This window comes from Hyaena hyaena, unplaced genomic scaffold (genome assembly GCF_003009895.1).
Source record: "Hyaena hyaena isolate Hyena2069 unplaced genomic scaffold, ASM300989v1 scaffold_17, whole genome shotgun sequence".
Lineage (NCBI taxonomy): Eukaryota > Metazoa > Chordata > Mammalia > Carnivora > Hyaenidae > Hyaena > Hyaena hyaena.
In genome coordinates this window covers 6,565,087-6,585,849 of record NW_024080648.1, presented here as the reverse complement: position 1 = coordinate 6,585,849, position 20,763 = coordinate 6,565,087, and the positions used below count along the sequence as shown (strand labels likewise).

At 38.8% G+C, this 20,763-nt stretch overlaps 1 protein-coding gene across 1 annotated transcript in view; it reads right to left on the bottom strand.

Annotated features, from left to right (window-relative positions):
• Positions 1–217: 217 nt before the first annotated feature.
• Positions 218–20,763, bottom strand: part of UBXN8 (UBX domain protein 8) — a 35,319-nt gene continuing 14,773 nt past the window's right edge. The window contains exons 5-9 of the mRNA XM_039221144.1: positions 15,328–15,450; positions 12,677–12,817; positions 10,633–10,674; positions 3,557–3,631; positions 218–1,005 (exon numbers count right to left, since the gene is read on the bottom strand). Coding sequence (XP_039077075.1) covers positions 838–1,005; positions 3,557–3,631; positions 10,633–10,674; positions 12,677–12,817; positions 15,328–15,450 — 549 coding nt within the window. The 3' untranslated portion in view covers positions 218–837. The remainder of the gene's footprint in view (positions 1,006–3,556; positions 3,632–10,632; positions 10,675–12,676; positions 12,818–15,327; positions 15,451–20,763) is intronic.

Sequence of the window (20,763 nt, the reverse complement as noted above, 5' to 3'; positions counted from 1 at the left end):
ATGTTATGAAGAAACTCCACACTATTTTCCACAGTGGCTGTACCAGTTTGCATTCCCACCAACAGCATAAGAGGGTTCCCGTTTCTCCACATCCTCACTAACACCTGCTGTTTCCTGTATTGTTGATTTTAGCCATTCTGACAGGAGTGAGGTGATACCTCATTATAGTTTTAATTTGCAAGTCCCTGATGATGAATAATTTTAAGCATCTTTCCATGTGTCTGTTGGTCCTCTGTGTGTCTTCTTTGGAGAAACATCAGTTCATATCTTCTGCCCATTTTTAATTGGATAATCTGTTTTTTGGGATTTGAGTTTATAAGTTCTTTATATATTTTGGGTACTAACCCTTTACTGGATATCAAAAAGAACTGTAAAGCATTAAAGACCTTTGAAATGTTTAGTTTCATTTCTGGAAATACAGCAAAACAAACATTTCTACTTAATGGATTTTAAAGAGTTTTGACTGAATTGTGAAAACTTCAGTATGGCAAGGTGGACTGAAGAGGCAGAAAACAAAGTCATATGATTTTGTTTTTCAACATAGTGATAAATGATGTCAGCTAGGAAAAATACAACTCATGGAGTGCCTTACTGTATACATTTTTATCTAGTGTTTAGGTGGTACATTATGACGGCACATTCCAAAAACTATTATCTACAGAGAGCAATCCTTTTCTAATCCTTTGTGTCCATACGTTCCCAAGGATATCAACATTAAAGTGTTTACTGCCTTGAACTCAGTCAAGGTATGGCATGATTTTAACGTGAATCCTTTATTGTCCTGTAAGATCATGGCATAACTGATTTTAGGTAGAGCAGGTCATTCTCATTTCCTAATTAGTTGCTCTGGTCTTTCTCTTCCACGTTGAGTACAGTATCCACAGTTATTCCTATGTCCTGCAGGGACCAGCCTTCCTGCACTTCCAGAGGCCTTCTGGGAAAGGAAGTAGAAAGGCTGTATATGGATGTGTGGTACCCGATTTTCATCATCCAGTGAAATAAGACCTAAAAGATAAAAAGTTTAGTTATCAAATACTGTGCATAGTTGTACCCCTCTAGATCACCATGATATTTTACAATTCTTTCATTGTTAAATCATGCACTGAGTAATAAAACAGAACCTTCTAGAATTTAAAGGAAAATAGCATACCATGAATTGTCAGATGCAAATAACCCTTAGTACCTTTTGGAAGTTTCAGAGAAGGCCTAGGGACTACAAGCACCTATAGACAGCATTTAACAACTAGGAAAGTCCCAACCACAAGGAATGGGACATTTATTCAGTATAGAAAAGTTGAGAACAAAAGTTTAGTTTGGGAAAGAAATTATTTAGATCAAAAATCTAAGCCAAGAGTCCACATCAAAATCATACAGGAACTTTGTCACCAAAGACATAACGAAGCCCTAGGGACTCTGCCTTAGGATAGCCCAATTTGCAATGGGCCATCCCTATAAGCTGAAAACATTTCCTGTTATGAGGATTTCCATAGTAACCATCAAAACTTCCACTTAACTATTGCCTAAAAATGCCTGCCAAAGGACAGTTTGATGCTTTAGGAAGAAGCTGGATACTACAATGTTCTCGAAGGAAGTTGGAGTATCAATTACAGATCATCTCTGACTTCTCTTGCTAACCATCATCCAAGAACCTACTGATATTCCACATAATAAATGTACATCTAGGTCATAAAGCTTCCTAATTTTCCAGTATTTGGATATACCTTAATTCAACCAATCCCTGCATTATTCTTTTGATCATTTACCTTATTTCTATAGAATTCTCATAAATGAAATTAATGAAACAAAAGATCTATTTTAAAGATTACACTGGTAAATTATCCCATAGGAAAAGTGTCCCAATTTATAAATTTATATTCATAGGAACAGTTAATGAGAATCACCATTTTCTCCACACACTGGTCAAAACTGGGTTACTCTTTTTTTTTTTTCATTTCTTTTTTTAATATTTATTTACTTTTTGTGAGAGTGCAAGCGGAGGAGAGACAGAGAGAGAGAGACAGAGGATCTGAAGCAGGCTCCATGCTGTTAGCGTAGAGCCTGATTCCGGGGCTCAAACTCAAGTGGCGTGAGGTCAGGAGTTGACCCATTAACTGACTGAGACACCCAGATGCCCAGGTTACTCTTCTTTTTAATCTTTGACAATCTGATAGGTAGAAAATTATGTCCCATTTTAATTTATACTGCTTTGATTCTAGGTAAAGTCAAACATTTTTTTCCTATTTTTATCTGTCACTTTTTTTTTTCTCTAGGAATCCTAAATATTTATTTAATCTACTGAGGTATTTATCTTTTCCTTGATTTGTATATTAGCTCCTTATAAAGAAATGACTCTAGGGGCACCTGGGTGGCTTAGTCGGCAGAGTGTCCAACTTTGTCTCAGGTCATGATCTCACGGTTCGTGGATTCAAGTCCCACTTTGGGCTCTGTGCTGACAGCTTGGAGCCTGGAGCCTGTTTCAGATTCTGATTCTATGTCTCCCTCTCTCTCTCTGCCCCTGCCTTTGCTCACGCTTTTTCTCTCTCTCAAAAATGAATAAACGTTAATAAAAAATTTTTAGGGTGCCTGGGTGGCTCAGTTGGTTAAGTGTCCGACTTCTGCTCAGGTCACGGTGTCTCGGTTCGGGGGTTCGAGCCCTGCATAGGGCTCTGTGCTGAACATTTGCTCAGAGCCTGGAGACTGCTTAGAATTGTGTCTCCTTCTCTCTCTGCCCCTCCTCTGCTCAAGCTCTGTCTCACTCTAACAAAAATAAATAAATGTAAGGAATTTTTTTTTAAAGAAATGACTCTATCATACACAGATGTAAAATATTTTTTCCAAGTATTTAACTTTATGAACTTTTTCTTTATAGAATGTTACATTTTTTATGCAGTTGAACCTGTCAGTATTTTCCATTACAGTTCATAACATGTTCATCCCAGAAGGTTAAATGCAATCCGGATAGAAAAGTATTTAGCTATAGTTCAATACAATGCACAATTATATGTTTAAATGCACTTAAAAGTAGAAATACACCAAAATATTAGCAACTGACCTTGGCATCAAGACTGCAGATCAAGCCTTTTTTCTCTCCACTTTTCCACATTTTCCAAATTATTACTAACGAACAGAGCATTGTTTTTAAGAGAAAAAAATCTACTGGAATAAAGGAAAATAAGCCCTAAAGAATGATCTGAAAATTACGTATAAGCCATAGGGCTTAGGTTAATAATCTATCAGGGATATTGGGAACCAAGTTAATACTGTCTGCTTCATAAGGATTTGAAAGCATGTTATCTACCAAGCTGTGAAAATGTAATTAATTAAAAACAACAAATAAAAAATAGGAAAAGAACTGGGGGGTGGCGGAGGGGAGGACTGAAAAAAGATCCAGCATGCTTAATTATCCAAGTTTCTGCAACACAGAGTATGTATCAATGGCTTTTACCCTTACCCGAAGGGAGCGCCAGACAAGGGAGAGGTAATATCTCCCCCACTGCATGGGAGTAAACTATTGTCAAATTCAACAAAAACATTTCTGAAAATATGAATTTCTCACCTGTGAACTGCAAGACTTAAAAAACCTTCTTCTCAGGACCTTCCCACTTGGACATCGGAGAGCAATAGCAACTACCTGAGGAATAAAAATGTTCGAATAAGAATTCCAAGTCACTGTGCTCTGCAATTCCAGAATACTACTCCTGTGAAACATCTGTAATTCTAAAAAGCTTGTGTGGGGTTTTGTAGGCATTTAGATCTGAGAGTAGGAGGTCCAGATAAAATTCACTCGAAATATAAAAGTGTCTTCTGAAATGGAAGAGACATCTTCCTCTTGACTGAGATCAGTGGCAAAGCCTCCTGGAGAGGACACCAGACACTAGATGCTTCTATCTGTCCAGATAATATCAACGCTGCACAGGGGCTTCCAAATTTATCTACCAAACCAAGAAGATCCTTTCCACCTTGGAGTCTATAGACAAGAAAAACACTGGGTTGCAAGGAAACAAATGTCCCAAGTTACTCTATCATCGTAAGCTGTGCGCCATGCCCACGTCCCCCAAACAAATGATAGACCGGCATGGAGTTGGTCCTGGATGCTGGAAACTCAAAGAACTCCTCTCCTGGAGGAGCTGCTGCTCCATTTGCTTTACACATTCAGTTTCCCCACCATCTCTCCTTTGTTAAAACAGTTAAATAGCTAAGAAGAGCTTACAAACTACCAGTTAATACTATAAGGCATTTTTTTAAAAAAGGATAAGGAATTAATAATTTATTCTGATGTCCATTATATACTGGTTAGGAAACCCTTTCTTTTTTTTAATTTATTATTATTATTCTTTAACGTTTATTTATTTTGGGAGAGATGCAGGGGAAGTTGCAGAGAGAGGGGGACAGAGTATCTGAATCTGGCTCCGAGCTGACAACAGAGAACCTGATGCGGGGCCTGAACTCATGAACCAAGAGATCATAACCTGAGCCAAAGTCAGACGCTTAACTGACTGAGCCACCCCAAGAGCCCCCAGGAAATTCTGTCTTACGGTTAAACATTATCGTAACGGTCCTGGGAGTCACGGAGGCACCAGAGGATATAGAAATGGTGGTTTTACAGCAGCACCTACCCCTTCAGGAAAGCCATGTTAGAAAATACTGCCATTCAAGTAGGTCACGTATTTGATTCACATCCAAATCAGTTCAATGCTGATCTCTGTTAGTACTTCTACTAATGAAAAGTTTTATAATAACACACAATAAAATCACAAAACAGGTGAATCACAGATTAAAAGCCAAGTATGCTTGTTTATAGATGTGATAAAATTTAACTTTTACAGGTTGTTCAAAAGTTAACGACCTGAAAGCAGAATTAAGCCAAATGGTTTATGAGAAACTAGAGTTTCAAGTACACTGAATTAAAGGGGCACCTGGGTGGCTCAGTAGGTCAAGCATCTAACTTTTTAGTTCAGGTCATGATCTCACTGCTTGAGTTTGAGCCCTGCGAACGGGCTCTAGTTTGACAGTGCGGAGCCGGCTTGGGATTCTCTCTTTCCTCTCTCTGCCCTTCTCTCTTTCTCTCAAAAAAAACCAAAACAAACAAACAAAAAAAACAAACACCAAAAAAACCAAAAATAAAACCTTATTATATATAGTATATAATATATAAAAAATATATTATATATAAACATTTTCCATTATGACTAGACACTCAAGAGAAATCAACTATCATTGTTTGAAAATCTAGCAATTATTCTGTTATTACAATTACTATGAAAATCGGTTGTGCCGTTTCTCATGTTACTGATAGCGTAGAGGAGTGACATATGAATGGGTAAAAGACCTAGGACACAATCCAAATTGGAAAGTAAATCACTGTGCCAAACAGATTGCTAAATGAAAGCTAAACTAAAAGCGGCAGCAGGGGCACCTGGCTGTCTCAGTCAGTGGAGTGTGTGACTCTTGATCTTGGGGTGGTGAGTTCAAGCCCCAAGTTGGGTGGAGAGATTACCTAAAAAAAAATAATCTTAAAAAAAAAAGAAGGTAGTAGCAATAACTAAAATTTAATTCCCAGGGACTCTTTACAATGAAAGATGGTGTACAATAATGAAAATAGTTGCAGGGAGCCTGGGTGGCTCAATCGGTTGAGTGTCCAACTTCGGCTCGGGTCATGATCTCGAGTCATGATCGGTCATGGTTTGTAGGTTCCAGACCTGCATCGGGCTCTACACTGCTTTGTGGAGTCTGCTGGGGATTCTCTCTCTCTCATGCTCTCTCTGCTCTTCCCCAACCTGTACTTTCTCTCTCAAATAAAATAAATACTAAACTTAAAAAAAAAGAAAATAGTTGCTATGGTGGTATGGCTACATTATATAATGAATTACAAAATTATTTTCAAGTTCTTTTAAATTCTATGGTCAGTCTTTTCAAGTTAAAAGTAGAACTGTAATATATGGTAAATATTCTCATGTTTTATTTTATTTTAGAGAGAGAAAACGTGAATGGGGGGCAGGGGCAGAGGGAGAAAGAGAGAATCTCAAGCAGCCTCCACATTCAGTGCAGAGCCCAACCCTGGGATCGTGACCTGAGCTGAGATCAAGAGTTGGACGCTCAACCAACTGAGCCACCCAGGCGCCCCATATGGCAAATATTCTATTGTGTTCTAGACTACCATGAGTTATTTCCTCCTCTCATTTAAAAATTTTTCCCATATTATTTTAGAACTCTATCGATGGCTGTAATAATAAATAACAGGCACTAAGGGGCATCTGGGTGGTGTCTGGGTGGTTCAGCATCTGACTTCGGCTCAGGTCATGATTTCACGGTTTATGAGTTTGAGCCCCACAGTGGGCTTTCCACTCTCCGTGAGGAGCCTGCTTCAGATCCTCCTTCAGATCCTCTGTCTCCCTCTTTCTCTGATGCCTCCCCTACTTGCTCTCTCTCTCAAAAATAAATAAACATTAAAAAAAAAAAAAGACAGGCACTAAAAGAATCAGAGTATACTGCTTAAGTAACAATTGCATTAATTATGTTTCAGATCCCTCTCTTCCCTATCAGAAATCCCATAGAGGCATTAGTTTCCTCATCTATTAGTCCACTCCTAAATCCAAGCAGACTTCTGCTATAATAGCAACTTTCTCATGGTTCATTATTATAGCCATAGCTACCACCTATACAGAAATATCTATATCTATAGTGAAAGCTCCACCTCATTCTGATAACCTTTTATTAAAAAAATGTTTTAATGTTTACTTTTTTGAGAGAGAGACACTGAGCATGAGGAGGGGAGAGGCAGAGAAAGAGGGAGACACTGAGTCTGAAGCAGGCTCCAGGCCAAGAGCTGTCAGAGCCCAACGCGGGGCTTGAATTCAAAAGCCATGAGATCATGTCCTGAGTTGAAGTTGTAGTTCAACCGACTGAGCCACCCACGTGCCCCAATAACCTTTTAAATCAATGTTAGTTTTTTCCCCTAGCAATGCAGAATTAGAAAGATATCCCTCTGTTCTACCAGAATTTAATGGACTTAGCTTCAATAAGGAAATAGAGAATTTCCTGAAAATCATCATTTCCAGTATCCCTAAAGATGAAATTTTTTTGCATATGTACTCATAAATCAGTTATGTAGCTTGGGGATTCAAATATATTGGTCATGACGGGCAGGCTTTACATATGATGATAGGTGATGACTATGCAGTATGATATGTAACGACTGCTACCGGAGCAAAACTGTTAACTTGACAATATAGGAAACAGCATTCGCAGAAAGCCAGGAACAATGAGACTATATAACTTACAAAGACAAATATCCTAAAACTTTGGGTAATTATAGTAGATCTCTCATTCCCTGCTCCAGGCATGCCAGTTTTATTTTGAAAACACTTTATTAGGGTGAGAGGATGGGTTGGAGAGGCACACTTCCCAAACTGAAATGCTTTTTCTTATTTTTAACTTTTATGATGATAATGACACAGCGCGCTTAAGGTCTGTTTTCATTAGTCTGAATAAGTGGGTTACAACGGAGCGGAAAAGCCAGGAAGAGACGTCTGGAGGGACCATGACTGCCCAGAAACAGGGCTTGAGATCAAAGGTAGGTCCACGTCACTGAAAGATGGAATAGGACATTTAAAGTCATCCAGGGAAGGAAAATTGATGGCCTGTGAATGGCTGGTGAGGAATTGAGGGTTTCTGCATTGACTTCTTAGAAATCTAGGAGTAACAGCCACTGCACAGACAGAAAGTCCCTCACCCAATGGGGACTCTGATAGAATCAAGGTATTTTCATATTGATTTTTCTCCTCCCCCTCCAGTTTTATCGAGAAATAACTGACATACATCACTGTAGGAGTTTAAGGTGTAAGCTTGGTGGCTTGGTTTATATATACAGTGAGACGGTTCCAACAGGTGCTTACATAGACACAGTAAGAAAAAGAAAAAAAAAGAAAAAAGGAAAAAAATGTTTTCCTCATGAGGAGAACTCTTAGCATTTACTCTTTTAACAACCTTCCTGTGTGTTACACGGCAGCATTAGCTATGGTCATGTTGTAGACAGCTTTTCTCAGTCGCTACAGAATAGAATATACCGTAAAGTATCAAGTAGAATCAATTCTACATTAGTGGCATTCTTTTTTTTTTTTTTTAACTTTTTTAGTGTTTTATTTATTTCTGAGAGAGAGAGAGAGTGAGCGATCAGGGGAGGGTCAGAGAGAGAGGGAGACACAGAATCCGAAGCAGGCTCCAGGCTCTGAGCTGGCAGTCAGCACAGAGTCCAACGTGGGGCTCGAACCCACGAACAGTGAGATCAACCTGAGACGAAGTCGGATGCCCAACCGACTGAGCCACCCAGGCGCCCTGACATTAGTGGCATTCTTGACAAAACTTCACTATGTAATCTAAAAGTTGCTTGTCCTGATTAATACGATATATACATAAGGTGCATACGTGTGACACGTGATTTTCAGTGACGATTATTTGCCAAAACTGTGTTGACTTTCTTTACCAAAAGCAGAGCGAAGAGGCCCAAAAATTCAGAGGAAGACCAGAGAAGGGCAGAGAATAAAGGGACAGTGCCGCTCAGAGTGAATGAGAGGAGTGCAGGCTATCGCCGGGGAGGCCGGGGTTCTCCAGAAGCACCTCAGACACAATTTCTACCTGTGCCTTCAGCCTCAGGTGAGGAGATGGGGCAAGACGTTTATTCGGGTTGAGTCCAGCTCTAACGTTTCGTTACTCTGACATAAGATTTAATGAGCAAACAATACATTATCTATCATGTATGAGAAAAGGGTAGGGAGGAAATGAAATGGAATGGCTTTAAATAATTTATAAAGGCGAGAACAGTATTGGCTTGCCTCTGTGACAGAGGCTTCTTAACTTTTTAGGGTCGCAGACCTGAGATCCTGAAGAAAAACAGTGTCCATCTACCTACAATCACAAAAGGTACAACTTCCAAGCATTTACTGACAACCTGATGTCTATAATCCGTGCACCCTGGGTGACAAAGTTTCTGTTCTGTAGGAATAATGTCATGCGTTTTATTTATTTTTTAATTTTTTAAAATGTTTTATTTATTTCTGAGAGAGAGAGAGAGAGAGACAGCGTGAGTAGGAGAGGGTCAGACAGAGAGGGAGACAGAGAATCTGAAACAGGCTCCAGGCTCTGAGCTGGCTGTCAGCACAGAGCCCGTCGCGGGGCTCGAACCCACGAACTGTGAGATAATGACCTGAGCCAAAGTTGGATGCTTAACCGACTGAGCCACCCAGGCGCCGCTGTCATGCGTTTTAAAGACCGAGTAAAGCAGATGCTTCCAATCAAACGTGAGCTATGTTTAATTACATCTGTATTATAAATGGTTGTGAGAATGTATAAGGGTGTATGTCAGAACAGACATATCACAGACATGAATTTTTTGGGTATAACAGAAAGAAATGAGAAGTTCCTTCCTTCCTTCCATTGTGTTTTTCCTGGAGGTTCAGTATCTGGATTGCATGCTTCATGGTCTCTATTTTTGTATGACGTTCAGGTTTTCCTCAGACAGCCAGAGTACTCCACTGAAATGTTGCCAGTGTGTTGACAAAATTAAGACCCTCCCAGTGGCAGATTTCGCCACTGGCTTTCAAGGAGTATAATAGTTGCCCAGCTCTAAGAAACAAAACCATCAGGGCTTCCCTTTGCCTAGAGGACTTGCCGGTGTAGAAGACACATGCTCCCAGTACATTAGAGACCTGTCTGAACCTCTGGGCGACCACAGGAAGGTGGCACAGACTGCGGCACAGCAGCCGGGCAGGTGGCTCAGTACAGAGTGGAGGTTCTGTCGAACCCGCCCCCCAATACAGCAAACCGTCCTTCAATTCGAATATCTGCACGGTAGCTGCATCCTTCATTTTCTCTTTGTTAAGGGGAAAACTACAATTTGAAGTCATCTGCTTATTTTTGAGAGAGAAAGTGTACACGCGCACATGTAGGGGAGGGGCAGACGGAGAGAGACTCTCAAGCGGGCTCCAGGCTCAGCAGGGAACCTGCGAGGGGCTCAATCCCACAATGCGACCCTGGGATTGTGACCTGAGTCGAAATCAAGAGTTGGTCCCTCAAATGACTGGGCCATCCAGGTGTCCCCGATTCTCTTTTAATAACAAGTAACTCCTGGGGTTCCTGGGTGGCTCAGTCAGTAAAGCATCTGCATTTGGCTCAGGTCATGATCTTATGGTTCATGGGTTTGAGCCCCATCAGGCCCAGTGCGGTCAGTACAGAGCCCTCTTCAGAACCTCTGTCTCCATCTTTCTCTGCCCCTCCCTGCTTGCTCTCTGTCTCTCTCAAAGTAAATAAACAAACAAACAAAATCTAGAAAAAGTAAGTAACTCCTTTGCTGACCTAAAGTTTTGGAATTTTGGAAAAGCCCATGTATCCTATCCTCTGCCTGATGAGGTGGGGGGGCTCTATGACCCACTTGGCTCAGACGGCGGGCTCCAAAACAGGACACAGGCTGAGAGATTTGCTATTACACCACGTTCAAAACGGACCTAATTATGGGACAATCACATAAACACTTCTGCTCTCTTCTCTATCTAAACCCAAACCGGGACAAAATATACCCACTTGGTGTTAAATAAAACAAAATACATTTAATTTCTAAAGTTAAAAAAATGGGCTTACTTCTTCAGCTGTTTCAGGAGGTTCTTCAGGTAGATCAAGAACCTAAAGAAAATTAAGTATTAGAAGAATGTAAACATTTTGAAGAAAAAAAAATAATCTCGGTGAGAGAGTTCCTTTTAGTTTAGAGTTTAGACACATCTAAGCTGAATGAAGTCTTTTATTTATTTTTTTAAATTTCTTTAATATTTATTTATTTTGAGAGAGAGAGGGAGAGCGAGTGAGCGCACACACAAGTGGAGGAGGGGCAGAGAAAAAGAATCCCAAGCAGCCTCTGACATCAGCATGGAGCCTGATGTGGCGCTCGAACTCAAACTGTGAGATCATGACCTGAGTGAGACAAGAGTTGGATGTTTAACCGACTGTGCCACCCACGTGCCCCTAATGAAATCTTTTAATATACATGTATGAAAAATGTACAATATGATAGGGTTCAACTAAACATTTTTGGGTAATTCTTGCTAAATAGATTATAACAACAGGATATAGTATGACAGCTACCAATCTATGCATATTTAAGAATCTTATTTTTATGGGGGCGCCTGGGTGGCTTAGTCGGTTAAGCATCCGACTTTCGCTTAGGTCATGGTCTCGCGGTTCGTGGGTTCGAGCCCCGCGTCGGGCTCTGCGCTGACTGCCGGCTCAGAGCCTGGAGCCTGTTTCAGTCTGTGACTCCCTCTCTCTCTGACCCTCCCCTGCTCACGCTGTCTCTCTCTCTCTCTCCTAGAAATAAATAAAACATTAAAAAAAAAAAAAGAATCTTATTTTTATGATGGTCCAAGATACTATATAAAAATATACTATTTAAAGAAACAGAGGATAAATATTAAGTTCAACAGACCCCAAAGTTATTTAGGTTCATACATGTACACACTTTAAATGTTTATTTTTCTTCACTGGCACTTCTAGGGGACTGGATAACAAATATTCACTTTGTTGTCTTCATGATTTACTCATGTTTCCTTATTTCTGTTTATCTGTTACAAAACTAGGTGTTCAGACCACTTTCTCTCATTCAACAGGGTTACCAACAATGTAACCTTCAGGGACACTTTTTGTTTTTTAATACTATAGACTCACGTTTTCTAGCATCATATCTAGCCAACATTAATTGCATTTTATCAAATAAACCGTTTATTTTCCTTTGGTATCAAAACCTGTCAACCAAAATTACCATCAACATGAGATGATTCGTGTTAGTAACAAAAAGCAAAGAATCCTGAATTTTAATTAGTCCATAAGATCTTTTTGAAATGCTGGAAATAGGTCAGTGACTTGGCTACCACCCTCAGGCTCCATTATGGAACTAAGAAACCTCAGACCAAGAGGCAACACATTAGAAACTATTTTCAGGGAACATATGGCCTCCCTGTTTTCCCTAAGAGTCAGTGCAAAGAGATTTATTTCCAACCTTTGCAAGATCCAAATGCGAATCAACTTAAGGATTAAAGATTTGAAAGAACAGAAGGAATAATGAACCTCAACACTATTTCAAAGTGAATGGTTGCTAAGCCATTCTTGAGAAGGGCTACTGAGAAAAATATTACCCATGTTAATAATATGAGCCACTCAGGTGCTTGGCTGGCTTGATTGGTGGAGCATGCAACTCTTGATCTAGGGGTTATGGGTTCAAGCCCCATGGTGGGTATAGAGATTGGTTAAAAATAAATCTTTAAAAATCTTTTTAAATTAAAAAAATAAATAATATTAGCCACTCAGTAAATATGGGTTAATCATGTCTTAGTTACCTGTAGGAATATTTCCCATAGTAAACATTGTATTTTTCATTTCTGCATAACCAAATTACTTCCTCAAAAGAACTGAGTATTTTGTAAGCCTATCATTTATCTTCATAGCTTCCAGCTGTGGTTCAGAACGTTAATATTAGTATCAAATAGGAAAAATGATTCTTAATGAAGCTGATCCCTTTGTAAGGCAGTGGGAAGACACCATGTGGATGAAAAGCCAGCCCTAATCTTCACTCAGTATACCACCTTGCCCAGAGGCACACTGATACAATTACATGAGTAGGCATTTGGTAATGAACCTTCTTCTGCGTGGGCTGTTCAGCAGATGGTGAAATTTTGGTTAAAGGCTTAGGCAAGTTCCGTCTCTTTGCTGCTTCTCTGCTATCTGAGGTTTCAAAAGATGTCTGACTCCCATTTTCAAGCACCAACTCTTCATCACCCTGGTCAAAAACAACAGACAATTTCTAAACAGTCTCTATTATAAACTTTATTCGATTCACAGTGGTTCTTTTACCCTAATGGCATTTCAGTAAAAAATGGCATTTTGGTTAAGAAAAAAAAATCAGTAAAAAATACTGGCTGGCTCAGTTGGCAGGGTGTGTGACTTTTAATCTCAGAGCTGTGAGTTCAACCCTCATATTGGGTGTGGCGCATACTTAAAAAAAAAAAAAAAACTTGGACAATATTAGGTCCAGAAATTTAAAGTGTTATCTCCTTGGACAAGAAAACATCCTGTAGAAACTACCCTTATCTACCCTGGGGCTCCCTATGATAGACACAAGACTGAGACAGGTCTTTCCATTTTAGTCAATCCCCACATTTTTCAGTAGGATGGTAGAAAAGAAGAAAACCTGAATGATATTCTTTTCTCCTTTCATTAAAGGATGCAAGACAGTGCCTTAAAAAAATTTTTTTTAAAAAAAAGACAGTGCCTTAAAAAGCTATGAAAAGAGACTATGTATGTAAAAACATGTCTGTGTATGTAACCATGAAATACTTCCATAGCTGAATATGGTCCTAGTATTCTGTTACATATAAACATATTTCAGTTCTCAAATTCAAACTCTGATCTTCCTTTTGAATTAATCACTTTAGAAGGCAAAGGATTTTATTCCAGAAATCATAAAGATTACTTTTTATTAATATTATCCATTAAAACTTTTTCCTGAGCAAAATAATGAACTTAAATGTCAAATTCTCAGATACATACTTATTAGTTAAATAATACCCTTTTCTACATCCACTGACTTGTAAAAGTTCTCATCAGACTAAAATGGCCACCATTTTGGGGGTGTTTTCCCCATTCCTTTATCCTAAGAAAACCTTGTGGAAGGGGCAAGAGCAATGGAAATCAAGAAATCTGGATGCTCAATAGTTAACTGGCCAAACAGGCTGGCTGACTGCAAAGTACCAGGCTCCATCAGCTGACGCCTACACCTTTTCTCAGCAATTGACATTCCGATTCTCACATTCTTCTTTTTTTTTTATTCATCTTTTTGTTAAAAGTGTACGTACATATGTATGTATGTATATAAGTATGTATGTGTACATATGTATGTATATAAGTATGTATGTATGTATGTATGTATTGAGAGACAGAAAGAGAGAGAGAGAGAGGGAGAGAGGGAGGGAGAGAGAGAAAAAAAAAACCAGTGGGGAAGGGGCAGAAAGAGGGGAGAAAAGGCCCAGAGAGCCAGATGCAGGGCTCATATTCACAAACCATGAGATTATGACCTGAACCGAAGTTGGATGCTGAACCGACCGAACCACCCAGGTGCCCCTTGATTCGCGCACTGTTGACAGTCCTAAAAGCCTTAAGTCATAACAATACTAATGGTCTCCCTGGTCCCTGACTTCTTGTTGTCCCCACTAATTAGGTTAAAATATATACTACTCGTGTCATGAAGACATAGCCTAAAAGCAAGGGGCAGAATGACTAATTCACTTTGTGACCATTTCAGAAAAAGGTGTGGCCAGCTAAAATCAGGCTTCCAAACAGAAGACAAACTGAACAGAAGACAAACTCATCTCAGAGGTGAACTCACTCCACAGAGCAGGCACATTTCATGCTGCACATCTTTCACATTAATTTTGTTACCCACCCTTGATGGTTCTATGACATATTTACTATTACGAAATGAATAACAGCTGATTCTACTTCATGATAAGAATCCTGTTTACCTTTACCAGATCATTTTATTTATAGGATGGTAAAAGATGCAATATAAACAGAAAGCAATAAAACCAAAAAGTCTTTGGAATAGAAATGATCTTACATATAAAATCTGTGACTAGTTACTCTGAAACTTAATTTTTTTTAGGTAGGCTCCAGGTCCAACCTGGGGCAGCATGAACTCATGAACTGGAGATTAAGAGTGGCATGCTTTACCAACTGAGCCAGTCAGGCACCCCTAAAACTTAACTCCTTTATAAATATCCCTTTTCCTCTGTAAAAAACAAAAAAACCCTTTAAATTGGAAACTTCCACTAGCAAATGAGAAAGTTCATATTTAATGCCAAAGGAAAAAAGAGTCAGAGGTTAATTTGGCTTTATAGAAACAGAGAGAAACATAAATGAGTATAATGTGAGCTTGTAGTACCTTGGAGATCTTATTTAAGGAAAGATCTGAATTTCCTCATGTAAAATATGGTAATTGGTCAACAGTTTTCACAAAGACAGCTTTATGTTAGAGGTTCTCAAGTATCTGAGTTATATGCTCTTTGGGCACCAAAAGCACTTGACCCTTCGACACACAAATATGCTCTATGTACACTCATTAGCAGTAAAGATTCCTAAAAACGAGACTGGTTTAACACCAGTTGAAATTTTAAAAGTATATATATGTAATATGCCTATACATTGCATGTACTTATACATTATATGTAATATACATATACTGCATGTACGTAGTAGCAGAATTCAAAATATAAAGTGAGACCATTTTCTAACCCCAAGTTTGTGACCATTGCTTAACTTCCAGGTTTCACCCGTCATCTGATAAAAGCGCTCTTTCAGTTTTCTCAATTTCATCTCCTGGTGAGGTTTTAGAACATTCTCTATGTATCTGCTGACCTGTTAAAATAAACAAACAAACAAATAAATAAAGTGTTATTACCACAACATTCCTAAGATCTTACATTGTCTATAAAGGTGTAAATAAGAAACACGTTAACAAATTGTGTTTTCTTTCACGCTAACTCAATTTTGTCAAAAAAGCAGCATCCTCCATTTGTACATTACTCTCTAAAAATCTGCATATACACCGAAAGCAGATAAAAACAAATGTTCAATGCTTATGCTTATTTGGCAGTCAGCCTCTAGATATTTTAATGTGTTTTCAGTGTAACGAAAACTTACTAGGAGCTAGGGATACAAAGATGCATAGGATGTGAGGCTTGGCTTCTAGGAGCTTTAAGTCAAAGCTGTTTGCTCAAGGCATGATGCCCAAGGCATGAAGTCATTTGGAAAAGTGTTAACGAATAGCTTAATCACAGTAAAGTAGAAATATTTTGGGGCTTAAAAGAAATGGAGATTCTGGTGGGGTTTTTGGTTTCCTTTGTTTTTATAAGTTTATTTATTTATTTTTGGGGTGGGGAGGCACAGAGAGAGAGGGAGACAGAATCCCAAGCAGGCTTGCACTGTCAGTGCAGAGCCCAACATGGGGCTTGAACTTAAGAACTTCAAGATCATGGCCTGAGCCAAAGTCAAGAGTTGGACACTCAACCAAATGAGCCACCCAGGTGCCCCAGAAAAAAATATTGTGAACAATTGTAGACCATCATATGAGAAAACCAAGATGAAGTGGATAAACTTCTAGAAACATATAAATTGCCTAAACGGACTCAGGAAGAAACAGGAAATCTCAATATATCTAACAAGATATTGAATCAGTAATTAAAAGCCTCCCAGTAAAGAAAAGTAGATTTACAGGTGAATTCTATCAAATCTTTAAACATTTTTTTCTGTCGTTTTTTTTTTTAATGTTTTATTTATTTCTAGGAGAGAGGGAGAGAGACAGCATGAGCAGGGGAGGGTCAGAGAGAGAGGGAGTCACAGACTCTGAAACAGGCTCCAGTCTCTGAGCTGGCAGTCAGCACAGAGCCCGACGCGGGGCTCTAAGCTACAAACCGCGAGATCATGACCTAAGCGAAAGTCGGACGCTCAACCGACTAAGCCACCCAAGCGCCCCAAATCTTTAAACATTTTTAAATGTTTGTTTATTTATGAGAGAGAGAATGTGTGCACAAGTGGAGGAAAGGCAGAGAGAGGGAGACACATAATCCGAAGCAGGTGCCAGGCTCTGTGATGAGCTGCACGCAGGGCCCAAACCCACGAACTTTGAGATCATGACCTGAGTGGAAGTGGGATGCTCAACCGAATGAGCCACCCAGGTGCCTTCTATCAAACCTTTAAAGAAGAGTTAACACTGTCCTGCTGAAACTCCAAAAAATATAAGTAAGAACAGTTCCTGATTAATTACATGAGGTCAACATTATCCTGATACCAAAGTCAGGCAAAGACACTGCTAGAGTAGTACAAACCAATATCCCTTATATAGATGCAAAAATCCTCAACAAAATTCTAGCAAACTGAATCCAATTAACAGACTGAAAGGATTATATACCAGCCATGTGTGATTCATCCTAAGAATGCAAGAGGTTTCAACATAAGAAAACCAATCAATGTAATACATATCAATAAAACAAATGGAAAAAATACATGGTCATCTCAATTGATAAAGGAAAAACTGGGGCACCTGGGTGGCTTAGTCGGTTAAGCGTCCGACTTTTGCTTAGGTCATGATCTCGCGGTTCGTGGGTTCGAGCCCCGCGTCGGGCTCTGTGCTGACTGCCAGCTCAGAGCCTGGAGCCTGTTTCAGTCTGTGACTCCCTCTCTCTCTGACCCTCCCTTGCTCACGCTGTCTCTCTCTCTCTCTCCTAGAAATAAATAAAAACATTTAAAAAAATTAAAAAAAAAACATTTGACAAAATTCAACACTCTTTATGATAAAAATACTCAGAAACTAGGAATAGGAAGGAACTTGCTCAACATAATGAGACAAATCCCATGGCTAACATCACATTCAGTAAGACTAAAAGCTTTCTGAGACCAGGAAACAAGACAAGAAGGCCTTCCTTCACCACTACTATTCAACACCACCTAGAAGTCTTAGCTAGAGCAATAGGCAAGAAAGAGAAATAAACACCAATTCTGGAAAGGAGGAAGTAAAACTATCCCTATTCACAGATGACATGATCTTATATAGGCATATATTGGAGATATTGCAGGTTCAGTTTGCAATAAAGTAAATATAGCAATAGAGGAAGTCGAATTAATTTTCTGGCTTCCCTGTATATATAAAAGTTATGTGTAGGGGCACCTGGGTGGGTCAGTCAGTAAAGTGTCTGACTCTTGGTTTTGGCTCAGGTTCATGGGCTCGAGCCCCAAATTGGGCTCTGTGCTATCAGCGCAGAGCCTGCTTGGGATTCTCTCTCTTCCCGTCTCTCTCTGCCCCTCCCCTGCTGGTTCTTTCTCTCTCTCCTTGTCTCTGCTCTTCCCCTACTTGTGCTTTCTCACTCAAAATAAATAAACTTTTAAAAAGTTATGTTATACTATACGGTAGTCTACTAAGTGTGCAATAGTATTATGTCTACAAAAAAGCACATACCTTAAAAAAAATACTTTATTGTCTAAAAATTCACAGATTACCATAAAAATATAATAATAAAAACATTTGAAATATTGCAAGAATTACCAAAATGTAACACAGAGACATGAAGTGAGCAAATGCTATTGGAAAAAATGGCACTAATAGACTTGCTTGATGTAGAGTCGCCATAACGTTCAATTTGTAAAAAAAAAAAAAACAACAAAAAAACCCTGTATCTGCAAAGCACAATAAAATGAAGTACAATAAAATAAGGTTTGCCTTAAATAGAAAACCCAAAGAATCCATGCACAGCAATCACTAGAGCTAGTAAACAATAAACAAAGTGCCGGGTACAAGATCAACACACAAAAATCGTTTGTATTTCTATATACTAGCAATGAAAAGTCAAAAAAGAAAACCACAATTACATTTAAAGCAGCATCCAAAATAAAATATATAGAAATAAATTTAGTCAAAAGGGTAAAAACTATGTATACTGAAAACTATAAAATATTGCTGGAAGAAATTAAAGATATAAATAAGTGGAAAGATATTACAGGCTTATGGCTGAAAGTTAATATCATTAAGATGTCAATACTAGACAAAGCAAGGAAGACTTAATATAAAATGTCAAAACTACCCAAAGTAATCTATGGATTTTGATGTAATCCTTCTCAAAATCACAAAGGCCTTTTTTACAGAAATGGAAAAGCCAACTCAAATTCACATGAAATTGCAAAGAGCCCCAAATAGCCAAAACAATATGAAGAAAGAAATTGAATCCCCATCTCACACCATATACAAAAATTAACTCAAAGTGGGTTAATAACCTAAATATAAAAGCTACAACTATACAACTCTTGAAAGTAAATCTTCATGGCTTTCAATCTGGCAATGGACAATGGAATTTGGCAATGGACGCCAAAAGCATGCACAACAAAAGAAATAACTGGATTTCATCAAAACTTTTGCGCATCAATGGACAGTATCAAAAGAATGAAAAGACAACCCACACAAAGGGAGAACATACTTGGAAATTATGTATCTGATAAGAATCTAGGATCCAGAATACATAAAGAACTCTTTAAAAAAAACAAAAAGACAAATAACACAATTCAAAAATGGGCAAAGAACTTGAACAGACATTTCTGGGAGAAGATATAAGAAAACAAAAGACATTTCTCCAACAAGCATATGAAAAGATTCTCAGCATTATTAGTTGTTAGGAAACGTAAATCAAAACCACAATATGATACCACTTCATACTCATTACAATGAGAATTTATTATTTATTTTTAAGTTTATTTATTTTGAGAAAGAAAGTGCATAGGAGGGGCGGAGAGAGAGGGAGAGAGAGAAAATCTCAAGCAGGAACACGGGGCTTGAACTCATGAACCTCAAGATCTGAGCCAAAATCAAGAGTCAGACGCTTAACCAACTGAGCCACCCAGGCACCACTACAATGAGTATTTTAAAGGAGGTAGGAGTGGGAATAATATATGTCCGTGAGAAATGGGAACCCTGGGAAATTGGTGGGAATATAAAATGGAATAGCTGGTGGAGAGAACAGTTTGGTGGAACACAGAATTACCAGATGACCCAACAATTCTACTCCTATGTATATACCCAAAAGAACTGAAAACAGATCCTCAAAGACTTGTGTCCAAATATTCATAGCACCACTATTCACAATAGCCCAAAGGTGGAAACAACCTAAGTGTGCATTAGCAAATGAATCGATAAACAAATTTTGATATGTCCATATAGTGAAATATTCACCCACAAAAATGAATGAGGTACTGATACAGGTATATGGATGAACCCCAGAAAACATTATGCTAAGTGAAAGAAGCCAAACACAAAAGGTCACATATTATGTGATTCCATGCATATGAAATATCCAGAATACACAAATCCATACAAACTGGAAGGAGACGTGGTTGCCAGAGGGTAGGAGTGGGGAATGGAAAAGTGACTATTTAATAGGGACGAGGTTTTCTTTTGGGGTAAAGAAAATGTTTCAGGATTAGAGAGAGGTAGTGATTGCATAACACTGTGAATGTTCTAATGCCACTGAATTGTACATCTTATTTTATTTATTTTTTAATCTTATTTTTTAAAATTTTCCAAACATTTTTTAAATTTATTTCTGAGAGAGAGAGAGAGTGTGTGAGAAGGGGAGGGTCAGAGAGAGAGGAAGACACAGAATCTGAAACAGGCTCCAGGCTCTGAACTAGCTGTCAGTACAGAGCCCAATGCAGGGCTCGAACCCATGAACGGTGAGATCATGACCTGAGCCAAAGTCGGCCGCTCAACTGACTGAGCCACCCAGGCGCCCCTGAATTGTACATTTTAAATTGGTTAATTTTTTTAATTGGTTACTTTTAAGTCATGTGAATTTGATCTCAATAATTAAAAAATTCGAGCACGTGGGGCACCTAGGTGGCTTAGTCAGTTAAGCATCTCACTCTTGATTTCAGCTCAGATCATGGTCTCAAAAGTTAGTGAGTTTGAGCCCCAAGTCAGACTCTGCACTGAAAACACAGAGCCTCCTTGGGATTCTCTCTCTCCTCTCTCTCTGCACCCCAACCCCCTACGATCGCAAGTGTGTTCTCTCTTTGTCAAAGTAAATAAACTTAAAAAAAAAAACTTAAATAAACTTTAAAAAAACTTAAAAAAAAGTCTGAGCACAAACAAGGAAAAGCAACAGACCTCAATTTTAAACACCCCAGATA